Raw genomic sequence first — 23,051 nt, forward strand, 5'->3', positions numbered from 1 at the left:
CTGACACAATAACAACAATATAACCACATTACGACCTAATAGCACTTTAATGGTGAGACGCTGACATATTCCCCCACTGTCTCTGCTCGCTTCATCTTTTCTACATTTTTGTGTCGGCATCAGTTCCCTTTGTGCAAAATTAGTATCTCCCTACTATTCCTATTTCATTCCAATTATTCTTCGCCTATAAGTTATATTATTTGGAGAAGTAAAACCACCTAACAGGAACACATTTTTAGCTACTAGACAAAGCAGAAGGCTTCTCATTACCTGATGTAATATCAAAAAACATTTCATACATTTTGTGGGGTGCTTTAGGTCTGTGTTTCTCCCTCAAGATTTTCTTCCACCACAACGTGCAACAGCAAGTCAGTCAAAAGTGATTAAATACCACTCAATAAATGAATATATGATCAGTTTGAAGATTTATTTCCACTCTTTTCCATTCCTGCATCCAAAATCCAAGTTTACTTCATCTCATAGTCTCTCTTCTCTCTGGACCAAATCATCCTGTGGCTTCTTGATTATTAGCTGGCCAACTGAGCAGAGCAGGAGGCCGGCTGCTTGGGTGACCCACCCCACTGGCCAAGCACTACATGTGTCACTCGGAACACGGAGCACCGACAGCTGATGAGGCCAGGCCCTTAATGGCTGCCAAGAGGGAACAGAAAGAACCCTAACTGAACCTGACCGAGCAGGAAGGAATGTTTGCCAGTCACTCCGTTTGTCTGCAGGTTTCTCATTCAGAGTGGGTCACATATCTAATTATGTGCATCTGATTTTGCCATCTAGCTGATGGTAATTAAGAGGTGGGAATAGATTACGGGAGCCCATTTCAGTCTCACTGGGTCACTGAGTAAACAACCTTGTTTTTCTCCAGCAACAGGTTTCCAGTCTCCGCCTACCAGATTTGAGCAAAATAGACCAATTCCTAGGAGCGCTGTGACATAATCCTGGGTGACCTGGACTGTGATTCAATTTACACCTAAATCAATTGGAACGCTGACTGTAAGAGCCTACTGCAGGTTATTTACTGAAGGATGCACTGATCCGACTCTTTCCGATATTCAGGCTATCTGCCAGTAATGCAGCAGCAATCTTAACATCAGTACTCTCTTCTTCACAAATTTATAATCTGTATAACACTGATGCAGCTGTCGCGAGCTTCTGTGTCTAGAGGGCAGGTGAGTCAAAAGATTTACCTGTTTGTGACCCATCTGCCCCGCTAAACAAAGTGTTTCTCACATTAGCTGCTAAAATTTCGGTAATCATTTGTAATTTTCTAAGCCACTCTCCTTTCTTTTTTCCCCATTTTGGGTTGACACATTCACATATTTTGTATCTCAAAGCTGGCACTGCTCAGAGTAAAGCATTGGAAATTCATCTCGATGCCTGTTGCCAGCATAGAGAGGAAACTACAGTCGCTCTACCGCAGAGAGATGTGGTATAGATGGAAGAAGAGGGGAGCGGTGTATGATACTGTGATTTTGTTCCAGGCGCGATGTGTTCTTCAGCTGAGAACATCTAAATTTAGACAGACCCTCTCATCTCCCCTTCCTCTTCTCTACATCCTCAGCCCCTCCTAGCCTCCTCATCCACACTTTCCCCTCCATTGTGCTCTCCTCATCACCGCAAACACAGAGACACGAAAGCCCCTGTGGTGAAAATATCGACAGCCCTCCCTGCGTCAGACAAGTGTCAGCTGCGCCTGAGTGCAGAAAGCTCTTTCTGTACACCTGTGTATGCGTAAGTGTGTGTGTGTGTGTGTGTGTGTGTGTGTGTGTGTGTGTGTGTGTGTGTGTGTGTGTGTGTGTGTGTAGAGAGAGAGAGAAACAGTAACCTCAAGCTGATGGGTTCCAAAAACAGGTAATAATACAGAGGAATACAGGAGTAATGACTGTGTGTTCCTGTGAATGCTGCTCATTAGCCATATGGTGACATCAAGTTGCATCATAACATGTACAAGCTGATCCGTAAATTATTCATACCCATGCCAGATTTTGATTTATGGTGAACTTCTATCTGCCCAATAAGCTTCTTCGGGCTGAAAACGACATAAAGAAGTATCAAGACATTGTTTTCTCTGGGGGTTTTTTGGGGAGTTTTTTGGACCAAAAATGCAATGTCCAGAATAATTCGTTCATGTCTTCACTGGTATCTTTAGCCACTTCTCTTTTGAAACGGTCTTCAGTCCCTCCAGGAATTCACGATGTTGCGATCGCGCGAAATCAACCAATCTCCGCGAATTTTGCGCGGCCTTGTAATTTTGTCCAATCACCGCAACTTTCCCGCAATTTTGGCTCACCTCCCGGGAGTTCCACCAATCGTAGCAGCTCCCAGCGCAAACGTAATGCACGTACATCACCAAATTCACTTCCTGTTTATCGTTTGAAGATGCAGACATGTGCGATACTAATGTCTCTCATTTACCAACAAAAATTACTGCTGAAGACCGTGATAAACAATTAATTCACTGATGTTCTTGACCAAAGCGGAGCTGAACTGTTTTACAACCGTGCAATATTGTGGTGGAATAAAAAAAGAAAAGAAAAATAAAATCGATTGATACACACTTTTTAAAAAAAAAAAACACGAAACATATTAGAACGGCTGAAATGAGCGGACAACAGACCAGACAAATGTTGGAAACTGTTGCATCCAGATCCGTTAAAGCACTGAAAGAATGAGGTAAATTAGATTAAATTATTCCACCAAAGAACACAACGGAGTTATGTGACGATCAGTGTACGTGAATCATTCCTCTGTTACCAACATCACTCAAAAACGGACTCAGGGATTTAAATTAAGTTTTCAGGATCCGTCAGAAATGACGCAAGGACCAAATGACAAGACTTCGGCAGTGATACGGCTTAAAGTTTGGATCCACAGATTTGTTAAGGATTCATAGCGGCACGGCGTCTGATACCGGCACGGTAACCATGGCAACAAGTGAACGCTACCTCAGCGGCCCACTGACGATCACATGACTGTGATCCTACTACAAATCTGCCACTGTGGATGTATCAGAAATGACACAAAGAACAACTGATTAAATTGTGGGGGTGTTTCTGAGTCCCATCAATTCCGGTCGCCCCCTGCATAGTTAGGTCACATCATGTTAAATCAGTATCTGGCTGCTGCTAATTTCCCACCATGGTGTGCCAGCTTTTGTGGAAATGGGTTGGAACGTTAAATAATTAATTTCGGAATAAATATTGTCAATTACAGTGTTGAAACATGTTCTACAAGCTGGAAAAAAATGCAGCTTTTTAGCAATTGTCACTTATCTCCCGCAATTTTATCTCAACAAATAAGCTTAAAACATTGCAACTTTTATCCCAATTTTTTAGAAAAGCTGCCACGAATTCAGGCATTTTCGGCCGCAACAATCACGAAAAACACCCGCGAAATCCTGGAGGGACTGGGTCTTTAAGGTTTTGAAGTCTTCCTTGCCATCACTCCGGTCTGCCTTCCACAGATTCCTGGTCACATTTAGGTCTCAGCTCTGGCTGAGCCACCTTAAAATTGTGATGTTGCTTCTTTTACCCATTTCTTCACCAATTCGATAGTGTGTTTTAGAGCACCGTTTTATCTGAGGCTTCAATGTTGTTCAAGTTTTTTGCAGATTGCCAGATGGTTTCCACTAGAATCTGAATGTACTCCTCTTTTCCCATGTTGTTTACTTTAAGAAGGCTGCCTGGTTCATAGTAGTACATTCCCATCACCATGTTCGACTGCGGAGTTGGTGTTCTTGAGGTTGCATCTCCTTTCTTTTACCAAAGCAAATCCTTGTCTCTGTGTTCCAGCAACTCCATTTTCATCTCATCCGACCACAGAACAGATGACGAAAAGCCAGGAGTGCTTAGACTAATTTGTCTTCAAGATGATCTTGGATTTTTTTTTGGCCTTCTTGCTGGCACAGATGCCACTTCTGGCTTCTTACAACACCCTTGAAATTTTTCACTGTGTACAATTCAAGTGTGACTGGCACTTGAAAGCACTTTAGTGTGGCTTTATAGCCTTTCATCCTCTGGTGGGTGGCCACAACGGGCAACTCTGTCTCAGTTATGGAACATAATGGTGAACTCACCAAGTTGTGTGGTTTTAGCCCTGACTTGAAAGTGACTAATAACTGACCAGGGAACTAATGTGTCAGTTTATAGAGCATTAAAATTCCATAGAACAAACTAGAAATAATGAGGGCTATTTAAAATGGTTTAGAAGTTGAATTTTCTCAAAAACTGTTGACAATTAAACTTCATCACATCAGTTACATCTCAAACACAATGTCTTACTGTATTTTGTCCCTTGTGTATGTCATTTTCAGCCAACAGATAATGCCTCCTCTTAGCACATAAATACATTATAAATCCAAATTTTGCATATCTATGATTAATTTTTGGGCTTAGCTATATGAAGTACACTCATCAATCTATGCCCATGCCCTCCAAAACGGTCTCTTTCTCCTGACTTGTCTTTCATCATCAGCTGTCATTTCAGACAGACTGGTCTTGTTACATTTACTTCATGGACTTTTTTTTTACATACATTATTATGTTTATCTCAGACTTAGGAATTGAAAAACTAAAATTCCTGGATTCCCAGGTATTTTTAAAAAAACAATCAAATGAGTCTCCGTGTGCTACACAAAGCAGAAAGCCTCAGATCTTGTAGCACAAGACAGAGTTAGACTCACTGTACAACCACAAAGCAAGCAGGCATGCAGAAAGAAACATGCAAAGACGGACATACTGTTCTGTAAAGGCTACAGTTCACCGTACTGGAAGGAGAAACAGAATGTGCTTGGAGAATGACGACAGATGAACAACATGTTTTCTATTGACAGACAGAAGAATGATGAAAAAATGCACTGGAATGAGTTGCATCTCCTTCTACTCCTGGCCCTGCTTCAGAGCTTTTAACACAACCCAGGGTGTGACATGTTTTCCCTGTTTTCCACCAGGAATGAGTGGGTTTATGTTCAACACAACGGCGCAAAGCAAGAGCCACCTTTGTTGCAGCTGCACAGGATCTGTAATTATACGCCACGGGAGGAATAATAGAACATAGCGCCACTATCACCGCCATTCAGCCACCATGCATACTAGCTGCTATTGCTGCACAACTACTTCAGAGTTCAACACGCAGTGATGTTCACAATTGTGCTGCAGCCTTTAAAAAGGATGCATTACAATGATAATACCACACAAGGTAAGAGCTTGTTGCATAACGTATTATAGGTATTCTAATTAAAGCAGCGCAACCTTTGGAGTGGATTATACTAATATGTTTTCATCCATACACAAAAAGAATCATTATTCTGTTAAACCAGTATTAGTGTCATTTTAACAAATGCAGGAAGATACTCGACAGTTTCAAAAGCACATTGTATAATACTTACTATTTGTTAAAGCCCAGGCAGAAGGATAAACATAATGAAAAGTCTGTCCTACTAAAAATGTAATCTTTCTTTGGAAATGAGGTTGAATTGGAGTCTTAAATGTAATTCTGAATTAAAACTAAACTTTATGAACTTAACTAAATCGTCAAAATCAAGGAGGGGCTTCGGGAAAAAAAAGGTGAAAATAGAAGAAGAATAGACAGGCAAGGAAGAAGAAAAATCTGGTCCCTGAAAGAAAGAAGAATGGACGAAGGGAAGAAAGGAAGGAGAAAGGGAGCATGAAGGTACATTTACCGAGAAGAAATAATAGTGAATAAGATAATTAAAAAAACTAAAGTTCATACGACCTTGAAATGTGCAACTTAATCTCAAGAGCTTCTACTCAACAGAAGCAGCTCAGACTGTAAACTGACCTTGCTGGTTGAGCTGCTGTGTGCTCTTGCTCCACTGTGACAACCCCACAATGGCCACCATCTTGGCACCCAAACTGGAGCGCCGCTTCTTGTTGCCAGTCAGCGATGCAGAGTCTGGGCCGCTGCTGCCAGGGCTTTTGTCCAGGCTGTACATGGCCCCCGAGATGCTGGAGGAGCGCACCACGTTCCGGGCCGCCGCGCTCAACCCACTAAGGCCACTCATCCCGCCCGGACTGGGCACCTCGACGGAGCTGCTGAGCATCATGGTCCCGCCGGACTGGAGGGCCGATGGGCTGGGGGAGGGGGGGGGAGGCAGAGAGCTGGATCAGGGCTTAAGAAAGAAGAGAAGATAACAATAAGTTGAGGGTGGAAGTACAGACAGGAGGTTGAAGTTGGGAGGGGTAGAACAGCTCAAATAAAAGAACAACGTGATGTGCAGCGTGTCTGATAAAATACAGTGTAACAGCTTGTCTTACAGCTGCAGCAGCTCCCCAGGCTGAAGGACACCGAGTTTATATTTCAACCACAGTTCGGTTTTCAATTAAATCCCCCGCTTATTGCAGAGGCAGCAGAAATGACTTCCTACAGCATAAAAGGCGAATAATAAGGGAAATGCTTAAAAAAAGTGGTTTTGATCTCAAATAGTTCAGCAAACTGAGGAAACAAAGAACACAAAGGTCAGCAGGCGAGGACAGTACAGATGGCAGCAGACTGTTCCAGTGAGGTAAGACATACCTCCAGCCGCACGCAAACACACACACAAATGTCAGGGCTGTCCTGCTGTTGAGGGGTGACCCTGTCAGCTAGTATTTGTCTTGTGTAGTTTTTTCTTAGCATCTTATTTTTGTTCTGACCTTAAACGATGACAGATGATAAACTCTGCAGGTCAAGTCATCACTCAGTGGATTAAACCTGACAGAACAAAGGTGTGCTTCAGTGAATGTGCTCAGCCTCGCCCAACTTTGAACAACTTCCTTTACTGTTTAACTTAGTCACAGCTTTTGTGGTATTTCTAATCTTCTATGTCATTTAAAAATGTAATAAATACGAGTTTGAAATCATTTTTATCTAAGCGCTTATACTTTCCCAAAAAGTTCAGCCCTTGTCAGCAGAAAACTGAAGCGGCTAAGTGGAATTCAGCCATAATCACTTTTATTTTGTACTCCCGAGCTTTCCTGGGATGAGGTGAAAATGTCTCCAGTAAAAAAAAGGCCATGTGACACAACACCTTCACTCATGTGGTCCTCTAGCTCTCCTATTGTAAATTCTTTTCCTTCTCTCCTTTCCCCCTTCTTTCTCCTAACTTCAGTGATTATACTGAGGCTAAACCGACAACCTAAAGGCATATTAAATATGTAGATACTATACGTACTGTGGCCAACACCACGCTTCTACACTTCTTTTTAATATTTCTCGTTCTTCATCGTTCCTCTCCTGCATAACTTAATTTATTGTTGCAGTTCCTGCTGCCATCTTCTTTTTTTATCATTTATTTTTTTCACTGAAAATACAGCCAGCTTTTTTCTTTCTTTTTTTTTTTTTTACTGCATCTCAGCACCTACTTTAGATGGACCTTACAAAACTGTGTTAATGCTACTTGGCCAGCTCAGGTGGGATTTGGTGATAAACTAATGTATTGTAAAGATTACTATTTTGATTACTAATCTGATGCTGATTCCAATAGGAAAGCTACAAGATAAATAAAGTTAATAAAATGCATCCCATCTAGACAATAAACATGAATATTCATTAATTTCATGGCACTGTATTCAATATTTGTTGAGAGTTGTTGCTTTCACAATTAAATTAACATGCTTGACTGGGATACTGACATTTAAAATGCATGCTCCACTCATGCAAAATTCCCCTTACAAAAAACAGGCCATGTACATAAAAATCACTTGCTTTCAAATTAGGTGCATTTTACATTAGAAAGCCTTATTCATTTCCAAGTTGTGTAAACTGCAGTAACTGAGTGTGGAGACTAGAGGCTTCTCTGTGTATCGTCACCGAACAATTGTCTTCCGTACTAGACATGTGAGGTGTTAAAGGAACATCTGTAAATCATAGTGTCTATTAATGAGCAGATGTTGATAAAGTGAGATGTTCTGGGTGCACTTTCGTTCATATCTTGCATCTAGGAGATGTGCTGAATTCAGGAGGTGAGCCTTAAGTTCTATTTTGATGCAAAAACTTGTACATAAGCCAAACTGTAGCACATATGTGGAAAAGTGGAAATGAAAGCAGTGCTCTACTTACATGTGCAATAACATCTTGTCCCTAAAAATATATGAATGTTAAATAAATGTGATCTCAGTATTGTTCAAAATAATCATGCTTCAGATTTTGGAAACAACCATGTGTCCTAAATACGATTCATCATCTGAGAGCTACAAATATCAGCTCAAAACTTCATGGTAATCCATCCAATAGTTGTTTCCAAAAATCCAGCTGCAATTTCTGTCTCTAGAGCCATCCCACAGGCTTGGATAAAATACATCAGTTCAGTCAGTAATCACAGGGAATGGTGCACATGTTTGTGCTACTAAAACATTCCCATCACTGGGAAGCATAAATAATGTATATACAGTACAATGAATTTGCACTCAACACATCCTCAGAACAGAAGACGCAAATGCAAAGGCACTGTGCTTGAGTTGTCCCTGTAAATCATCATCAGAGTTCTGCTCTGTCACACCACCATAGCCACGACGCTTAGAGCCTAAAAAACTTTGCTGACCGGCAGATTTGCAGGAACGCATTTACCAGAATAGCCGAAGCGGGTGCTATTGAGGAACGCTGAACTGATGTAGCAAAGGGCAGATTTTGACATTTTGTAATGAAACTTATAATAAAAAGCCGAGGAGGAGGAGAACGACTGCAATGCTTTGCAAAGTATGCAGCTATAGCGGTGACATTTAGTATGACTGGAAAAGGTATTCAAAAGGAAAGAATAAGGGAAGGAGAGGAAGTACAGGGGCTTGCAAGCAGAAGTCCAGGTGAGCATATACATCCTTGTTTTCCTCTCCTCCCCCTTTCCCTCTTTCCTTCCTGCTCTCCCTCTTTTCCATTCCAGCCCATGCGCAGTCTTCTGTGGCTCTCTGGGGGGCCTCTGTGCTTTGAACACACAGACAGCAAGCAGAGCAGGAGAAAAATGAGGATAGGAGAGGGATGGAGAAGGCTGCGAGAGAACGGAGATGAATACAATAATGCTGCTCACAGAGACACATGAGAACAGAGAGGAACGAGTTAGGGAAGAGGAAGGACTGGGAGAGAAACATGGGAAGAGGAGATGCTTCATAATGAATGGACACTGCAGACATCGGTGGTCTGATCCGTGAGAAATAATGGAGTGAAAGCAAGAGGAGAAAGAGGAATGTATGACATTGATAGTGACAACAAGTGAGACATGCATTCATCCCCCCATTCTCTTAATGACAAGATCCTCTATATAAGACATGCTCTAATGTGACAGAGGCTGAACTTAAGTGGACTGTATATAGTGTACTGTGTATGTGTTTGGCCCACAGGACATCTCTACTGACAACTGAAAGTGGTAACTAGGTTTGTCTCGTATCCACAGAGAAAACGCTTCACCGTTTGGATAGAGATTCATCCAGTAAAGGAACAAGTCGACAATTTCTGCTCTTTCTCACCGTTCCTTGAAGATAGAGCAAGAGACGGTTAGCTTAGCGCTGCAAAAAGACTGGAAGCTGCAGAAGCAACCAACCTGTCTCAGTGTATAGGTAGCAAAATCTGCCGACCAGCACTTCTGGTTGTCTCCAGTGGTTGCTTGGCAACCGAGCCAACCACTACCCCCACAATTTGTTGTAACTTTTGCTGCATAACGTACATCCCTATGTCTCCTCTCATCTCCATCTGTCAATATACTGTCCACCGTTCAATAGTGGTGAAAATGCCAAAAAAATAGTTTGTTCATTTTGTTTTTTGTATAGATTACAGAAAAATGAATCTTTTTGTATTTGTTTAGTAGAGGTAAAGCTATAACAGTTATTCAGTAAAAGATTAGTTGTCAACTATAGATTAAATTAACTATCAATTAATAATGACCGATTGTTTAGGTAAAGTACGGTTTGAAGAAAAGGCTCTTTTTAGCTTCTTAAGATTTCATGTATCTGGTTTGAACAAAACAAGACATTTGATAATGTCATTTTGAGTATTTTGAGATTGACATGTTTCAATAGTTTGACATATAAAGAATAATCAAGAAAATAATCAATGGACTAATCAGTAATGAAAATAAACATCAGCTGCAGCTCCAATTAAATGTGCTAGGAGACAAATATATGATCATTAAAGTATGCTAAGCTATGCTAAACACGTTGTGGCTTCAGCTTCTTGATCGCTGAAGCTTACGGTAGTATCAATCTTTATATCCATTTCTTATCCCAAAATGTGCCTCATTACAAAGATGACTGCATTTGCTTTTGATCAAAAGTTGTGAAAATTGGGTTTGCAATTTGAGAGTTGAACACTACAAACAGACTGACCGGCTCTGACATCTGAAGCAATGGTTTCCTGCCCTTCTGCATTTTTAACCGATCATATTTTAACCAGAGGTGGACGATCAGAAAACACTACGAATTAATCATTTGAAAACACTGATAAATGGCCCATTTGCTGCAGAAAAGAAAACCCTAACATCACAAGAGCTACTTACTCACGTGTCCAGAGCTCTAAACCCAAGCATTGCAATTTCCCAATCTGTGTGTCACTTATTGAGTGGCACACAGTTGTGTGAACTCCACAACATATAAATCAAGGCACAGAAAAAAAGAAGATTGTATTTAAAGTGGGGTACATACCAGCCTTGTCAACATTAAAGATAAATTACATACTCCATCACTTCTGTGCTCACTCTGTTAGTTATGGTATATAAGAATAATGGCTGAATTTACAAAAAAAAAATCCCAAACCCACATTGCATTCTCTGCATCTTTCAGTCTCTAACATCCACAGCGTCACTGTTGAACATGCCACCATGTACCTGTCCCCGTATAGTGTTTTGCTGGACCTAAAGGCAGCCATGGAGCTCATCTATCTTCATCTTGGTGCCAGACAGCTCCCTCGCCATATGTCTCTGTGCTCTCTAACTTCTCATCTCAGAGCTCATTTATTTCTCCTCCCGTCAGCAAACCGCCCCCTCCACCCATTCTGGCGGCTCTCAGCTCCTCCTCCACGCCTCGATTCGACTCGCCTTCACCCAACGCAACCCCAGTCATTTAAGATTCAACCTCTTAATTTGCACGTATGCTATTTGAAACACACATACAGGAAAGGTGAAGCACTGAGACGTAGAGGTTGAGGTTGGTGGGTTTTTTTTTTAACGTCTGTCAAGAGCCAGGTTAGCTGTTGCGCCTCATCTCCATTCACTGTTCTAAGCTAATTAGCAGCAATCTGTAGCTTCATGTTGATATGTATGAGTGGATGTGGCTGATGAGTGTCTGAATGACTGTATTCTGTAAATAGTTTAAGAAACAGATAAGGAACAGAAAAAGAGAATTAAGAATTTCATCACATTGATAACTGGTCGTTGCTACATATAATAATGGATTAGATTTATATAGCGCTTTTCAAGGCACTCAAAGCGGTTCACAATGGATCCATTATTCATTCACTCACACATTCTCACTCTGGTGGTGGTAAGCTACATTCATAGCCACAGCTGCCCCTGGGGCAGACTGATGGAAGCGTGGCTGCACTGGAGGCAAGGCAGGTAAAGTGTCTTGCCCAAGGACACAACAGCACATGACTAGGAGAGAGCGGGAATCGAACCGCCGACCCTTGAATCACTGGACGACCCACTCTACCACCTGATCCATATGACAATAAAGCCTTTGAATCCTTTAACAGCCAGATATCAGGATGGTAATGATTTTGTCCGTTAACTTTCAAGATGAAGACACATTTCCTAAACTGCAGAACTATAACAATTTACAGCAACAATTCACATTGAACTGGGCAAAAACAGTTGATGGATGTTTTCATCAATAGCAATAAGACAATTGCATGATAGAATGTTTCGTACCTTAACTCATTAACTTTACATTAACCCTTTGATGCACAACATTGGTCAAGAGATACTCATTTTTCATTGAATATGGGTCACTTTTGGCCCACGTTGTGCATCAAAGGCTTAAAATAATTACTTGTGCACCTGGATCAAGATGCTCAAGTGTTTAAATTCAAATTGAACCTTTTAACTCCCAGTTGAAATTAAAGAATAATTCATTAAAAATTATCACCAATGATCAATATCGACTAAAGTGACACTTTTCATAAAATGTTTAGCTATACTGGCCGGCCCCAATTAGACAGATTAAGTTGGGAGGGGAAAAAAAAGGAAACTGCCTATTCTCCACAAACGACAGACATCTGGAATCTTCAACAGTTTAAATTCCCACCAACAGTACAAAAAAAACCCAAAAACATGAATATCAATGTGATTCAACCAAGCATGATTGTCTGCAGTCAGTGCAACTCAGCTTTGAATCTGCTGCAGAGAAGCAAAGGAGCGAAAATCCAATCTCTCTTTTCAGTTTCACCCATAAACACAAATGCCACAACCTTGTAATTAGATATGGCTGAGCAATCCATTAATGGTCTCTTTAAGTTGCTCTCTAGTATGCAGACCATGCAGCCCCTGCTGGAAAGTTAATTAACCTACAATTTAGCGGCCAAGAAAATGGTAAAGACTTGCTGTAGGTCTGAGAGGATCATCAGGTGACTCCCATACATCAACATAAATCTGACTCAATAAACAGTCAAACACACCTTCCATTTCGTTTCTGCTTTTATGACTGAGTTAGTCTTTGCTTTAGCTCCAAATGCTTTTGTGTTTGCTGTTGATGAGTCTGTTTTGATACTTCTTTGCCAATTATTTTTGGCTGCAGCTAGCTCAATTTCACACATGGGACAAGAAAGAGTGAACGGAGCTGAATCACAACTAAATTAACACTTCTATCAATTAGGAATGTTGCCTTGGTCACTTGATTTCAGTGAAATGTCATCCGACAAACAACACCTTTTAATCTCTTGTTACTGGAATGTAAGGTGTTAGCCATGAGGGGCTTTTGTGTTTTAATTTACAAAAAAAAATGCTAAGCTGACTGAAAGATGATTTTAAATTAATCTAGGATGCTTAATTTCTCCCACTTTTAGTTAACAGTATTACATTTTCAACTATAGGATATATTACCGTACACATTAAATACAACAATGTTGAAAATGATCCGTCACAGCTTAAAAACCCTCCTGAGTGAAGTGACAATCTCAGCACGCGCAGTAAAGAGAATCAAGATACACAAATTAAAGTGGTTAAAGTATATTATCTCTACAGCATTTATGAACCTGCATATACTCATCAAAGCACATTTTATGTCATGTTGTGTCTACAAAACAAGCAAAATGTGCAAGAGTTAAAGAACAGCTGGAAACATAAAGAAGTTCATGATGAACACTCATACTGGCAGTGCACAAGGGCAGGCAGAAGCTGTAACGCACGTCCTGTTGAGGCTACCATGGAAACTTCCCAGGTTATGATACTGAATTTGTCGGCCCGGCGCCTGCTGCCATTGTGTGTGTGTGTGTGTGTGTGTGTGTGTGTGTGTGTGTGTCTGATGTATCTCTCTGATCATAAGGGGTCTCTTAAGGCGAGAAAACAGAAGGCTGGTTTTACAGCTACACACACACACACAGAGAGGAGAGCAAGAGTGCCAGGTTGTGGGAAGACTGAGAGCCAAATGGATCACACACAAAATCACACACAGAGAAACCCAGCATAGTGCAAACACACATATGCTGCACTGAATGTACGTGCCAGAGCGTGGCAGATGACGGAGCCAAAATATTGAATGGCAGAGGGCGTGGACATTGATGTCTTGGCTGCTGGACTTGAATTAACATCCAAATCTTCTGTGAAACTCTCAACTCTGACACAGATTTGATTTCTGCAGTCTCACGTTGACTAAAAGAGTCCATGGTATCAGAAACACACTGACCAGATACAGTCACAGCTCGATTAAATATTCACAAATTTCCCATTTCACACTTTACAGAGCAATATTATGCCTGGTGCACAGAGACACAAATCTGAATCAAACGTTAACAGCCATGAAATTAACAAAAAAGAAAAAAGGAGTTCATAAGGAGCTTTCGCTCTGCCTTTCCCATTGGTCCAATCAAATTTTTATTCAATAAAATCTTTAATGAGGTGAGTCATTGAGTCACTCCCTCTACATCACCTCATGACAGCAGACATAAATTCGATTCGTCACACTATGTTTTCACACAAACCAGCTGAATCATGTTGAATCAGCCGTGGCAGGACAGCAAAGGTTTACATTTTCTGTATCAGAGCTTCAATTATAGGTCAGATTAGCCTGTCTGGGGTTGTTTAGATATGTCTTATAAGGTAAATATCATGACAAATATCAACTATAAATATGTTTTCCATTAAAAACCATGTGTCATTGAAACTGAATGTATGATAATATTTAACTAAGTGAATGCACACCTTAAGTTTATATGAGACTCTAACTGCTTATCTGTTTACAGTCAGCAATCCTAGTCACGGCTAATGAGGAGGTATTTAGGAGTATCTATGTATTTGGCTTTCTCTGTGGCTTAAAAAAACCAACCCATCACTTATAAATTGTTGGGATTAAGATATGTTGTTTAAATCTCAATGGAAAAATTGGCCACAGGGCTAATAGTGGAACAAAGCTGCAATATTTTAGCAGCTAATATTTTAGCATTCTCGATGTCAGAGGGGTGTGATCATTAAATGTGAACCATGTTAATCTGGTAAATATCTTGCTTTTCAGAGGAATCTTCCAGTTTGCATCATTATAGGTGCTAAAAATAAGTACCTTGATTTGAAAGTTCAGCTGCTGCTAACCAGTTAGTCCTAGCCTGGCTTGTTTTAGGTTTCCCACATGCAGGCTGGTCTGGTCACTGATGTGGAAGTCCTTGATGGCATTTAGATGCCTTTCCGGCGAGTATCTCAACCCATCAACTGACTCCTTGGACTGCAGCTGATGTCAGTAGACGACTACTTTCAGCTAACAGTGGGCCTCCAAGATAATACCAGTGTTATCCAAACTTTCCCACTCCAAGAGCTAATCAAAAAGGCCATTGGTGTCAGACACCACATTCAGTGGGCGCACTAAGCATCACAGAGGGATAACTTTTTTGTAAACAGAGGACAACATGGCAGTCAAAGAATCAGATCCATTTTACAGCGAAGTGGGTTTTCACATCACAGAATTTGACTTATTGTCTTGGTGCAGAACAGCAAACACTCAAAAGTAGAAAAAAATTCAACATGGACTCAAAAAAAATATCAAAAAGCAACTGTTGAAGGTCAAATAAATAGTGATTGTTACAAGACTAACAGGAGCATGCTGAAAGAAGTGTCAAAGCAGCAGAGATACAAAACATCACTTGGAATCACAGCTCTTAAAATCAGAGCAAAATATAAGACGCAGAGGTTCGTAAGTTCAGCTGAAATGACAACAGGCTTTGTATCCAGGAAACCACATGTTCAACAATTCACATGAACTAAATTTGTATGGAGATTACACCTATTAGTGTGCTGAGTTTCATGTCAATATTGTATAAATAGAACATAAATTTTACATAAAAATGCTAGAATGCTAATGTTGATTACAATGCTAACAAAGGACCAATTATAAAAAGTCTAATTCTATAATGGACACACACACAAGCTAAATGCTGACATGAAACCACACTGACAAACATATCGCTCCCCTATATTGTTTCAGATGTTTATTTGTCATCCCCAGCGTCTCATATTTTCCAGGCTAATCCCTCCATAGCTGACCTAGCAATATTATGTTTTCATTGCAGCAATCAATCAAATAACTGGTCCGGGATTAGAGCCAGCAGCCTTTTGGAGAAGCGAGATCTCTCTCATATCATCACTTGTCACCCCAGACATCTCACCAGCTCACAGAGTTTCTCTCCACACGCCGCTATGGGGAATCTGGGGTGAAAATGAGACACACTATATCACTATGTTATCGTCTTTATCTCCCTGCAGTGACGCAGAATAAACAGACTCGCTTTAATAGTTCCATTCACTGTAAACACTATTTGGTGAAAGCACGTCCATTTGTTAACTAGCTTCCTTCCTGCACTACAAAGGTTGACCTTAAATCTCTTTTTCACTTTCATCTCCCGCTGCAACCTGCAATCCGTCCGGCGCTGAACCATTCTCTTTGCGCCCTCTTCTCCTTTTCATCACCATCAAAAGGAAGGACAGCAAAGTTACTCTGTCAGCAGCAGGGGGATAGAGAGCGAGCACAAAATAGAAAAATAAAAAGTCAGAGTGGCTGGGCTGGAAGGAAAGTGGGTTAAGAGGGGCGTGATGGATGAGACTGGGAGCTTTCCTGACTCATGGCCTGCTTTCTCTGGTGACTAATGTGGTCGGTGTCATCTCTCTCTCCACTCTTCAGCCGCCCCAGACCCCACCCCACCCCTCCATCCCACCTGGGATACTGGTAGTCGGCCTGAGGCGAAGTAGCGCACAACATCTCACCCCACTTACCATGTCAAAGTCCCAGCTTAGAATGCATGGGCTGGTTTGTGTGGTGTGTGTAAGGAGGGGTTGCCAGGGTCAACCAGAGCACACCTCTCTGTCTTATTTACTGCTAAACCTCTGAAAAGGATGTGTGCACTGGAACGTAGTCACATCCTGGGGGAGGACAAGATAAGAGTGGTATATTTATCTCTCTCCTCGCTTATGTTTTTAAGACTTCTATCGTAAGCTTTTAGTCCATTTCTCTCCATACTCCCTTTTATACGCGACCTAATTTTTGAGTTACTTGCTCGGTTTTCTAATCTGTCTGCCTGATAGCGGCCTCTTCACACAATAGGATAATAGCCAGTTCGTACCACTATATTTTAAGGCTTTTATTATCTGCAAATGCATTCATATGGGGCTTTTTCAGTTATGTTATCTAAAGTCCAAATTAATGCTGTATTTTGTTGAGAACGGCAACAGTAAGTTATTATTTATTACACAGCCCACTCCGAAGAACATTAAACTGTCAAGGACCGCAACACTTTTATTATGTTGATGGAAATGTAACCTGAAAAGGTGGTAAATTAGCAAGCAAGTCGCTCACATGCACAGAATGGGGGTCACCCTTGCAGACCCTGCAGCAGCCTTAAGCACATATCAGGTGTTGAGTGAAATAGATTTTTTAAGAACAGTTATCGTATCCCCTAGAAGAAGTACATTGGCATTCAGCTGACATTGCGTACTGAAGATTACAAATATATAGGTCAAAAACAATGTCCACATCCATTGGGCTTGGCCAGTAGCTATTTTCCATGACTTCCTGGCATTTCAGTGGGGTGTACCATAAATGATGCCATTTATATTCAAAAAAATGTAAAATCTAAGCTTCTGTTGATAGACAATAAATACCATTCTTCTATTAATGCCAGAGGACCCTGCAACCATGCACATTTTTCATTTTTGGCTGTGCTCTTATTCTACTGTAGTGATGTAGAAAAATCGAAGCTTTGGTTGGCAGGTGTAAGCCTGTCGTGGGTTTAATGGCTGTGGCTGGAGAATATGCAGCTAGCACAGCCACAGGTTTCTTGAGGAAAATAGTACTTGTACACACGAGTGATGTGCAGGTTGAGCTATATGCCACGGGTTGTGAGAGTTCGGCTCAGCTTAAAAGAAAATATCAGAGGTTCTGGGCGGGTCAGGTCAAAATGTGGCAAAGCAGCATTTTGACTAAGTTATAAATAACTTGCAGAAATGTGTCCACCTTCCCTTCCTTGTTGTCCGTCACTGTCTCTTTAAAACACACACAGTCAAACACCCGGACACCTCCTGTCCTGGCTGTCAATCAAAATAAATGTAATTATACAGCTAGAAATGTCATAGTTATGACTAATGGGTCCTGAATGGGGGTTTGCAGGTGGTTGATAAACGCATATTTTTGCAAATTGGTTTGGCTGTCATATCAGACCGGATGGCTGCAGGTGTTAAAAAACCCTGACCTGCATATCACTAATGCACACAGCTCCATCTGTGTTGGCTGGCTCATCTTTATCAGTGGGGCTAATCGAAAACACTTCAAACCGTTTCGTGACGCACCGCCGCCACTCGTAAGCATCATCCCTCTCAGCTCAGCTGCCTGCTCCACCAATAGAGACTAACCTCAGGTGGTGCTACTGAGCAATCCAATGCAGCATCTCCACATCCGCTTAATCAAATAAGTAACGTCTGTATTTTTGACCATACTGAATATCTTTGGGATTATTAACTCTCTTAGTGTACTGTAAAATCTTAACATTGCCCAAACCTAACATCCACATTGGTTGACCTCTTCTCAATGAGCTTCAGTGTGAGATAGCGCTATGAAATTAATCAAATACAAATCAGGGTCATGATTTCGGCTTCCAACAACTAAATGAGTAAGATCCACAGTAATATTGATGTTGAAAATGCAAGCTCCCTTCATAGAAAACTCTACAGACACACCAAAAAATGGGGCTCATTAAAAAAAAACAGCCCATGTAGCTAAAATCCCTTGGTGTAAATCTTTCATTAGAAAGCCTTATTTGCCTCTTTAGTAGTAATTTTTGATCCCATTCCTGTCTGAGCTGCATTGTACTAACTTAGTTGGGAGACTAGAGGCTTCTCTGTGCAGGACCACCTAGCTAACATCTTTAGGGAATGTTGGTAAATTGTAGTGTCTGTCTATAAGCAGTTGTTCGGTAAGTAAGGCACGGTGAGGCGTTTAGGGCACAATGTTTTTCAGATTTTGCCTCTAGGAGATACACTTAATTAAGATGAAGAAGAGCTTTATTTTCGCTAAGGTTTAGGGTTATTGTTGCGAAACATAAGTGAAAGCAGCACACAGTTTATTTAAATGTGAAAGTGCAATACAAATATTTCAACCCAACAATGAATGAATGAATGAAATGAAGCTTGAGAAAAACAGTCATCATTATCATTTTGGCCCTCACTGTGCAGTCTTAGTGTGCAAAAACAGTCTTTTAGAAGACCATAGTGTCTCATTAGCAAGTTCATCTTGAAGTGGGAGGTGAGGAGCGATACCGACCGACCATTCATTGTCAACCAATCACGCCCACCCTCTTTGATGATGCATACCAGTTGGCCACTGAATTTTGCCTTACAGATGGCTGTCCACAAGTGCACACAGTGACATACGGTGCAACAACACACACACAGAGATGCACCCGGACGCACACACGGATGCTTCTTCATTACTATGATAAGTGTCTGCTCTGCCCCTTGGTTGTTTTCATTTGATTTTCATTTCAAAGAGCACCAGAACCAGCAGCGGGCAGCTACAGATCTGAAGTGTGGTCAGATGTGTCAGTGCATTTATGAGTGCGAGTGTGTGCGCGCCGCACTAGGTGTTGCCTTTGCCCTTTCCAGCTATCAATTTTGGATAGTGTGTGTGCATGCACGCTTTGATGGAAGATAATCCAGTGCCCAAAAAGTCAGGCTGGCCTTTTGAGAAGCCAGCTTATCTGATACTATGTGATGCATCTCTCCCCACTACTCAGACTCAAACTCAGGCACACACTATATATTTCACCCAAGTAAGTATTTCACTCGAGAGGGGTTTTGTATGCCTCTGACTTGTGGGCATCATGTCTCAAAGCCACTTGGATCACCAGCCAAATGTGGAGTAAAGCTCGCACACAAGCACAAGCGCATGAATACTCCAATAAAAAGACATGAGAGCTATGTGGCAGCTGTATGAGGATGTGAAATGGGTTGATGCTTCTTTCGCACGAGTATTGAACGCAGAATCTGTGGAAAATGGCTTCTGCATTTCCACCCTAAATGAAGGTATAGGCACATGGCTTTTCTACAGTACGAGCTTGAGTCACTTTTCAGCTTTTACTGCCTCAGTCCTGTCTCAATGGATTATTCAAAGGCTCAAGTCTGAGTCAGGCGAGGATTTCCAGAGTTAAGCACACGGATAATTATTCTCTTTCTCCTTAAAACCGGCCAAGAAGGGCCCACTCCTTTAGTGCCAGCTAATGTACTTACTCAATGCTTCACACTCTGTGCTTAGCACTAGCAATTACAGGTGTGAGAAGTATCAAACAGCTTTTAGACTCTTGTGCTTTTCTAGGAAGATTGAGAGAAAGTCACCTGGTGCTTTCGGTTTCCATCCACAGGTGGTGAACACAGTCTGAGCTGAGAGATCAGGACACGGCTATGTTTCTGTGTGTGTTCATACATGCGACCATCTGATTCAATCTCACACCTCAGCATGCACTTGGCCTGACCTGAGCGCCGGCAGAGGACATGCATCTTAAAATATGCTTATTCTCTCGCTTACACTCCCTTCCCCCTTCCTCCCTTTACTGTCACGTGCGCTCAAATAAACACAGTGAAATAGAGGTAAGCAGGGCATTGCTCACTTATCCTGAGACACCTTTATGTATTTGACCCAGTGCAATCCTCCTCACCCACAGAGGTACACGGCTGACCTCTGACATGCCTGAACTCCCCCTACGTGGCTGAATCAATACAGACTATTAGCCCCACTTTTCATACGCAACAGAGTCAGAAATCCCTGTAGAACATACTTAAACACCTAAACAATGACAACTAGAAACACTGAGGCAGTAGAATTACATCTGTGGGTATTTAGGTCACATTACAATCTCTACTACAGGTTTAATGTCCATTATCTTGTCTATCTCGTATGACCATATCAATCCTTTTAAACTGTTAATGCGATTGACTGAAGCAAGAGAAGGCATGAACCTTGGGAGCTGTAAGTGCATCCCGGCATTGTTAGCTCAACAGTGCTGCAAAGAGGTGAATACAAACGAGGAAGTCATCCCAGCTGGTGCTAATCATCTGATCCAAGCACATTTTTACTTCCACAATAAGCGTGCACGTTGCAACATTAAAGAGAAATTCATACATCTGTGCAATGCTCCTCTCATCACCTCATTATCTCCTCGGATATTAATTGCATTATCCCGAATATCAGTCCTTTGGCGCTATCATTGCCCTGTGCGGAAACTGAGCCCCTGCAATTAAAAAGGGAATCGGTGCACTTACCACTTACAGCGAGGAGCGACGAAGGCAAGGTGTGGGGTTGTAGGTTGTCAAATAAATGTTTGCTCCTGTCGTTTCTGTATGAATGTCATCGTTTGGGTTTAATTTTTGCGGTGCTGGTGTGCGGGCGGACGGTTTTTGCTCGGACGGCTTCTCCGCTCAGTGCTGCTGGTCACACGGCATCCAAGGCGCGGTGAGAGACGCGCTGCTGTGGAGGGAGGAAGAGGAGAGGAGGGGAGAGGAGGGATGGATCATTGGCCGGCCTGGTAGCTGAGTAGACAGGCAAACAGCGACTACATGTGGCTGTGTGAGGAAAGCATGAATAAAACTCTAACTCTTTGTATCTTTGCATCTAACGGATGGAGGAACCAGAATGTTTTGGAATTAGTCGCTTTTCAGAGCGTTAAATGAGATCCTTACCACTCTCTGTCAGCCAAATATGAAGACAATACCTTAGCTTAGCTTAGCTTAGTCCAGCACAAGGAGCAAACCAGTGGGCTGTCTGCCCATAGTTAGAAAAAATATATTTACTGCCTCCTAAGACTCAAAACTAATGGACCATTAGCATTAATGTGGCTACAAATTATATTTTAGTGTTACAAAATATAGCAAGTTTAAGCTAACTGTTTACCTGTATGACTTGTTTTGGTTCACCATTAATGTGATCAATGCCCTTAATTACAAAAAAAGGTAGAAGCTCTAATTGGACATTACCTGCTAAGTACCCACAGTTAGTATGGAAGGCCGTTTCCGCCACTTGAAAAAAAAAAAAGTCACATGCTATCTCATAATTATGAGATAAAAAGTCATAATTATGAGATACTAAGTCTCTCATAAAAAGTAAAATAAATATCTCATAATTACGAGATACTAAGTCATAATTTTGACTTGCTATCTCATAATTATGAGATACTAAGTCATAATTATGAGATAGCAAGTCAAAATTATGACTTACTATCTCATAATTATGAGATATTTATTTTACTTATTATGAGAGACTTAGTATCCCATGATTATGACTTTCTATCTCATTATTGGGAAAATGATAAAAACCTGGCCAAAAATGAAATTGCATTTTGGAATATTGCATTTTAATTTTATTTTTGAGTCAAATAGTGCAGCCATGACTTTGAAATTCAAAAGCATTTCTGCTAATGCTTTTGAATTTGAGATATGAGTCACAATCGCTTCCATACTTTGCGAGAGTAATTTTCTGTTTTAATACAAATTGCTGCAAGCAGCCATTGTCAGGGCTGGATACAGTGCTTAGATTCAAAGCTACTTTATTAAAAACTTGTAAACTTGAGACCTATTTGAGATATGTCATCGTACCATTATTACTGTTGAACTTACAATATTTTTTGCTCAGTCTGCAGTGCAAACAAGATATTTTCCTGTGAAATATTGCAGTTTTCACTGGCACAGATACATATATACAGACACAGTTTTTTTTAATTGCTTTTACTTAGTCCACATGCAGCGCTGACTTCATGCACACATAAAAATTAATGTAATGAATAGAATTCTCTGTCCAGCCTTAATGCATCTCCAGTTTAAATTGTCCAGACCTCATCCAATCTATTCTCAAACACAGTTTAATACTGTATATTCTCTGTACTGACAGTATTTACTCACCAAAGTGTGCCCCTGTCAGTGTGTAAGCATACTGATACTAATATGGACCCATAAACATCTGCGGCACTGGCCCGGTCCGGGGCTGGACCTGGGAAAATATGTTCGCAGGTGAAATATGTGCCACTCAGTCACCCATGCGGCAAGCCACTCAAATGGGTGTAAATCAGAGACCTTGGATCAATGCCCTGTTTCCCATAGGCAAACTGCTGTGGCACAACACAATCAATTCCACCCCAGGATTCATTGTTCCAATTACTAAGCCGAGTTCTCTGCTGCAACAGTAAGGAGGGTCGTGGAGAATCAGCCCCCATCAAACATTAATACCTGCTCTGAATCCAAATCAGTTCATTGGCATTCTGCAGAGAGGCAATTCAAGCAGTGGTAGAGCATCTGTTGCTGTCATCAGCTGATGTAGTGACCACAGTGGCAATAGCAAGGAACACAAGGTGCATTTAGATACTGTAAATAGAATTTTTTTTTA

At 41.2% G+C, this 23,051-nt stretch overlaps 1 protein-coding gene across 2 annotated transcripts in view; it reads right to left on the minus strand.

The window, feature by feature from the left end:
* The window catches only part of rims3 (regulating synaptic membrane exocytosis 3), a 46,856-nt gene extending 25,692 nt beyond the window's left edge, over positions 1-21,164 (minus strand). Inside the window, exons 1-2 of one of the 2 annotated variants that reach the window (XM_022194304.2) lie at positions 20,939-21,164; positions 5,815-6,107 (exon numbers count right to left, since the gene is read on the minus strand). In XM_022194304.2, coding sequence (XP_022049996.2) covers positions 5,815-6,079 — 265 coding nt within the window. In that variant the 5' untranslated portion in view covers positions 6,080-6,107; positions 20,939-21,164. Of the gene's footprint in view, positions 1-5,814; positions 6,146-20,938 lie in introns of both variants that reach the window. The other variant, XM_022194297.2, reaches the window with a different exon arrangement.
* Positions 21,165-23,051: the final 1,887 nt, after the last annotated feature.

This window comes from Acanthochromis polyacanthus, chromosome 11 (assembly GCF_021347895.1).
Source record: "Acanthochromis polyacanthus isolate Apoly-LR-REF ecotype Palm Island chromosome 11, KAUST_Apoly_ChrSc, whole genome shotgun sequence".
Lineage (NCBI taxonomy): Eukaryota > Metazoa > Chordata > Actinopteri > Pomacentridae > Acanthochromis > Acanthochromis polyacanthus.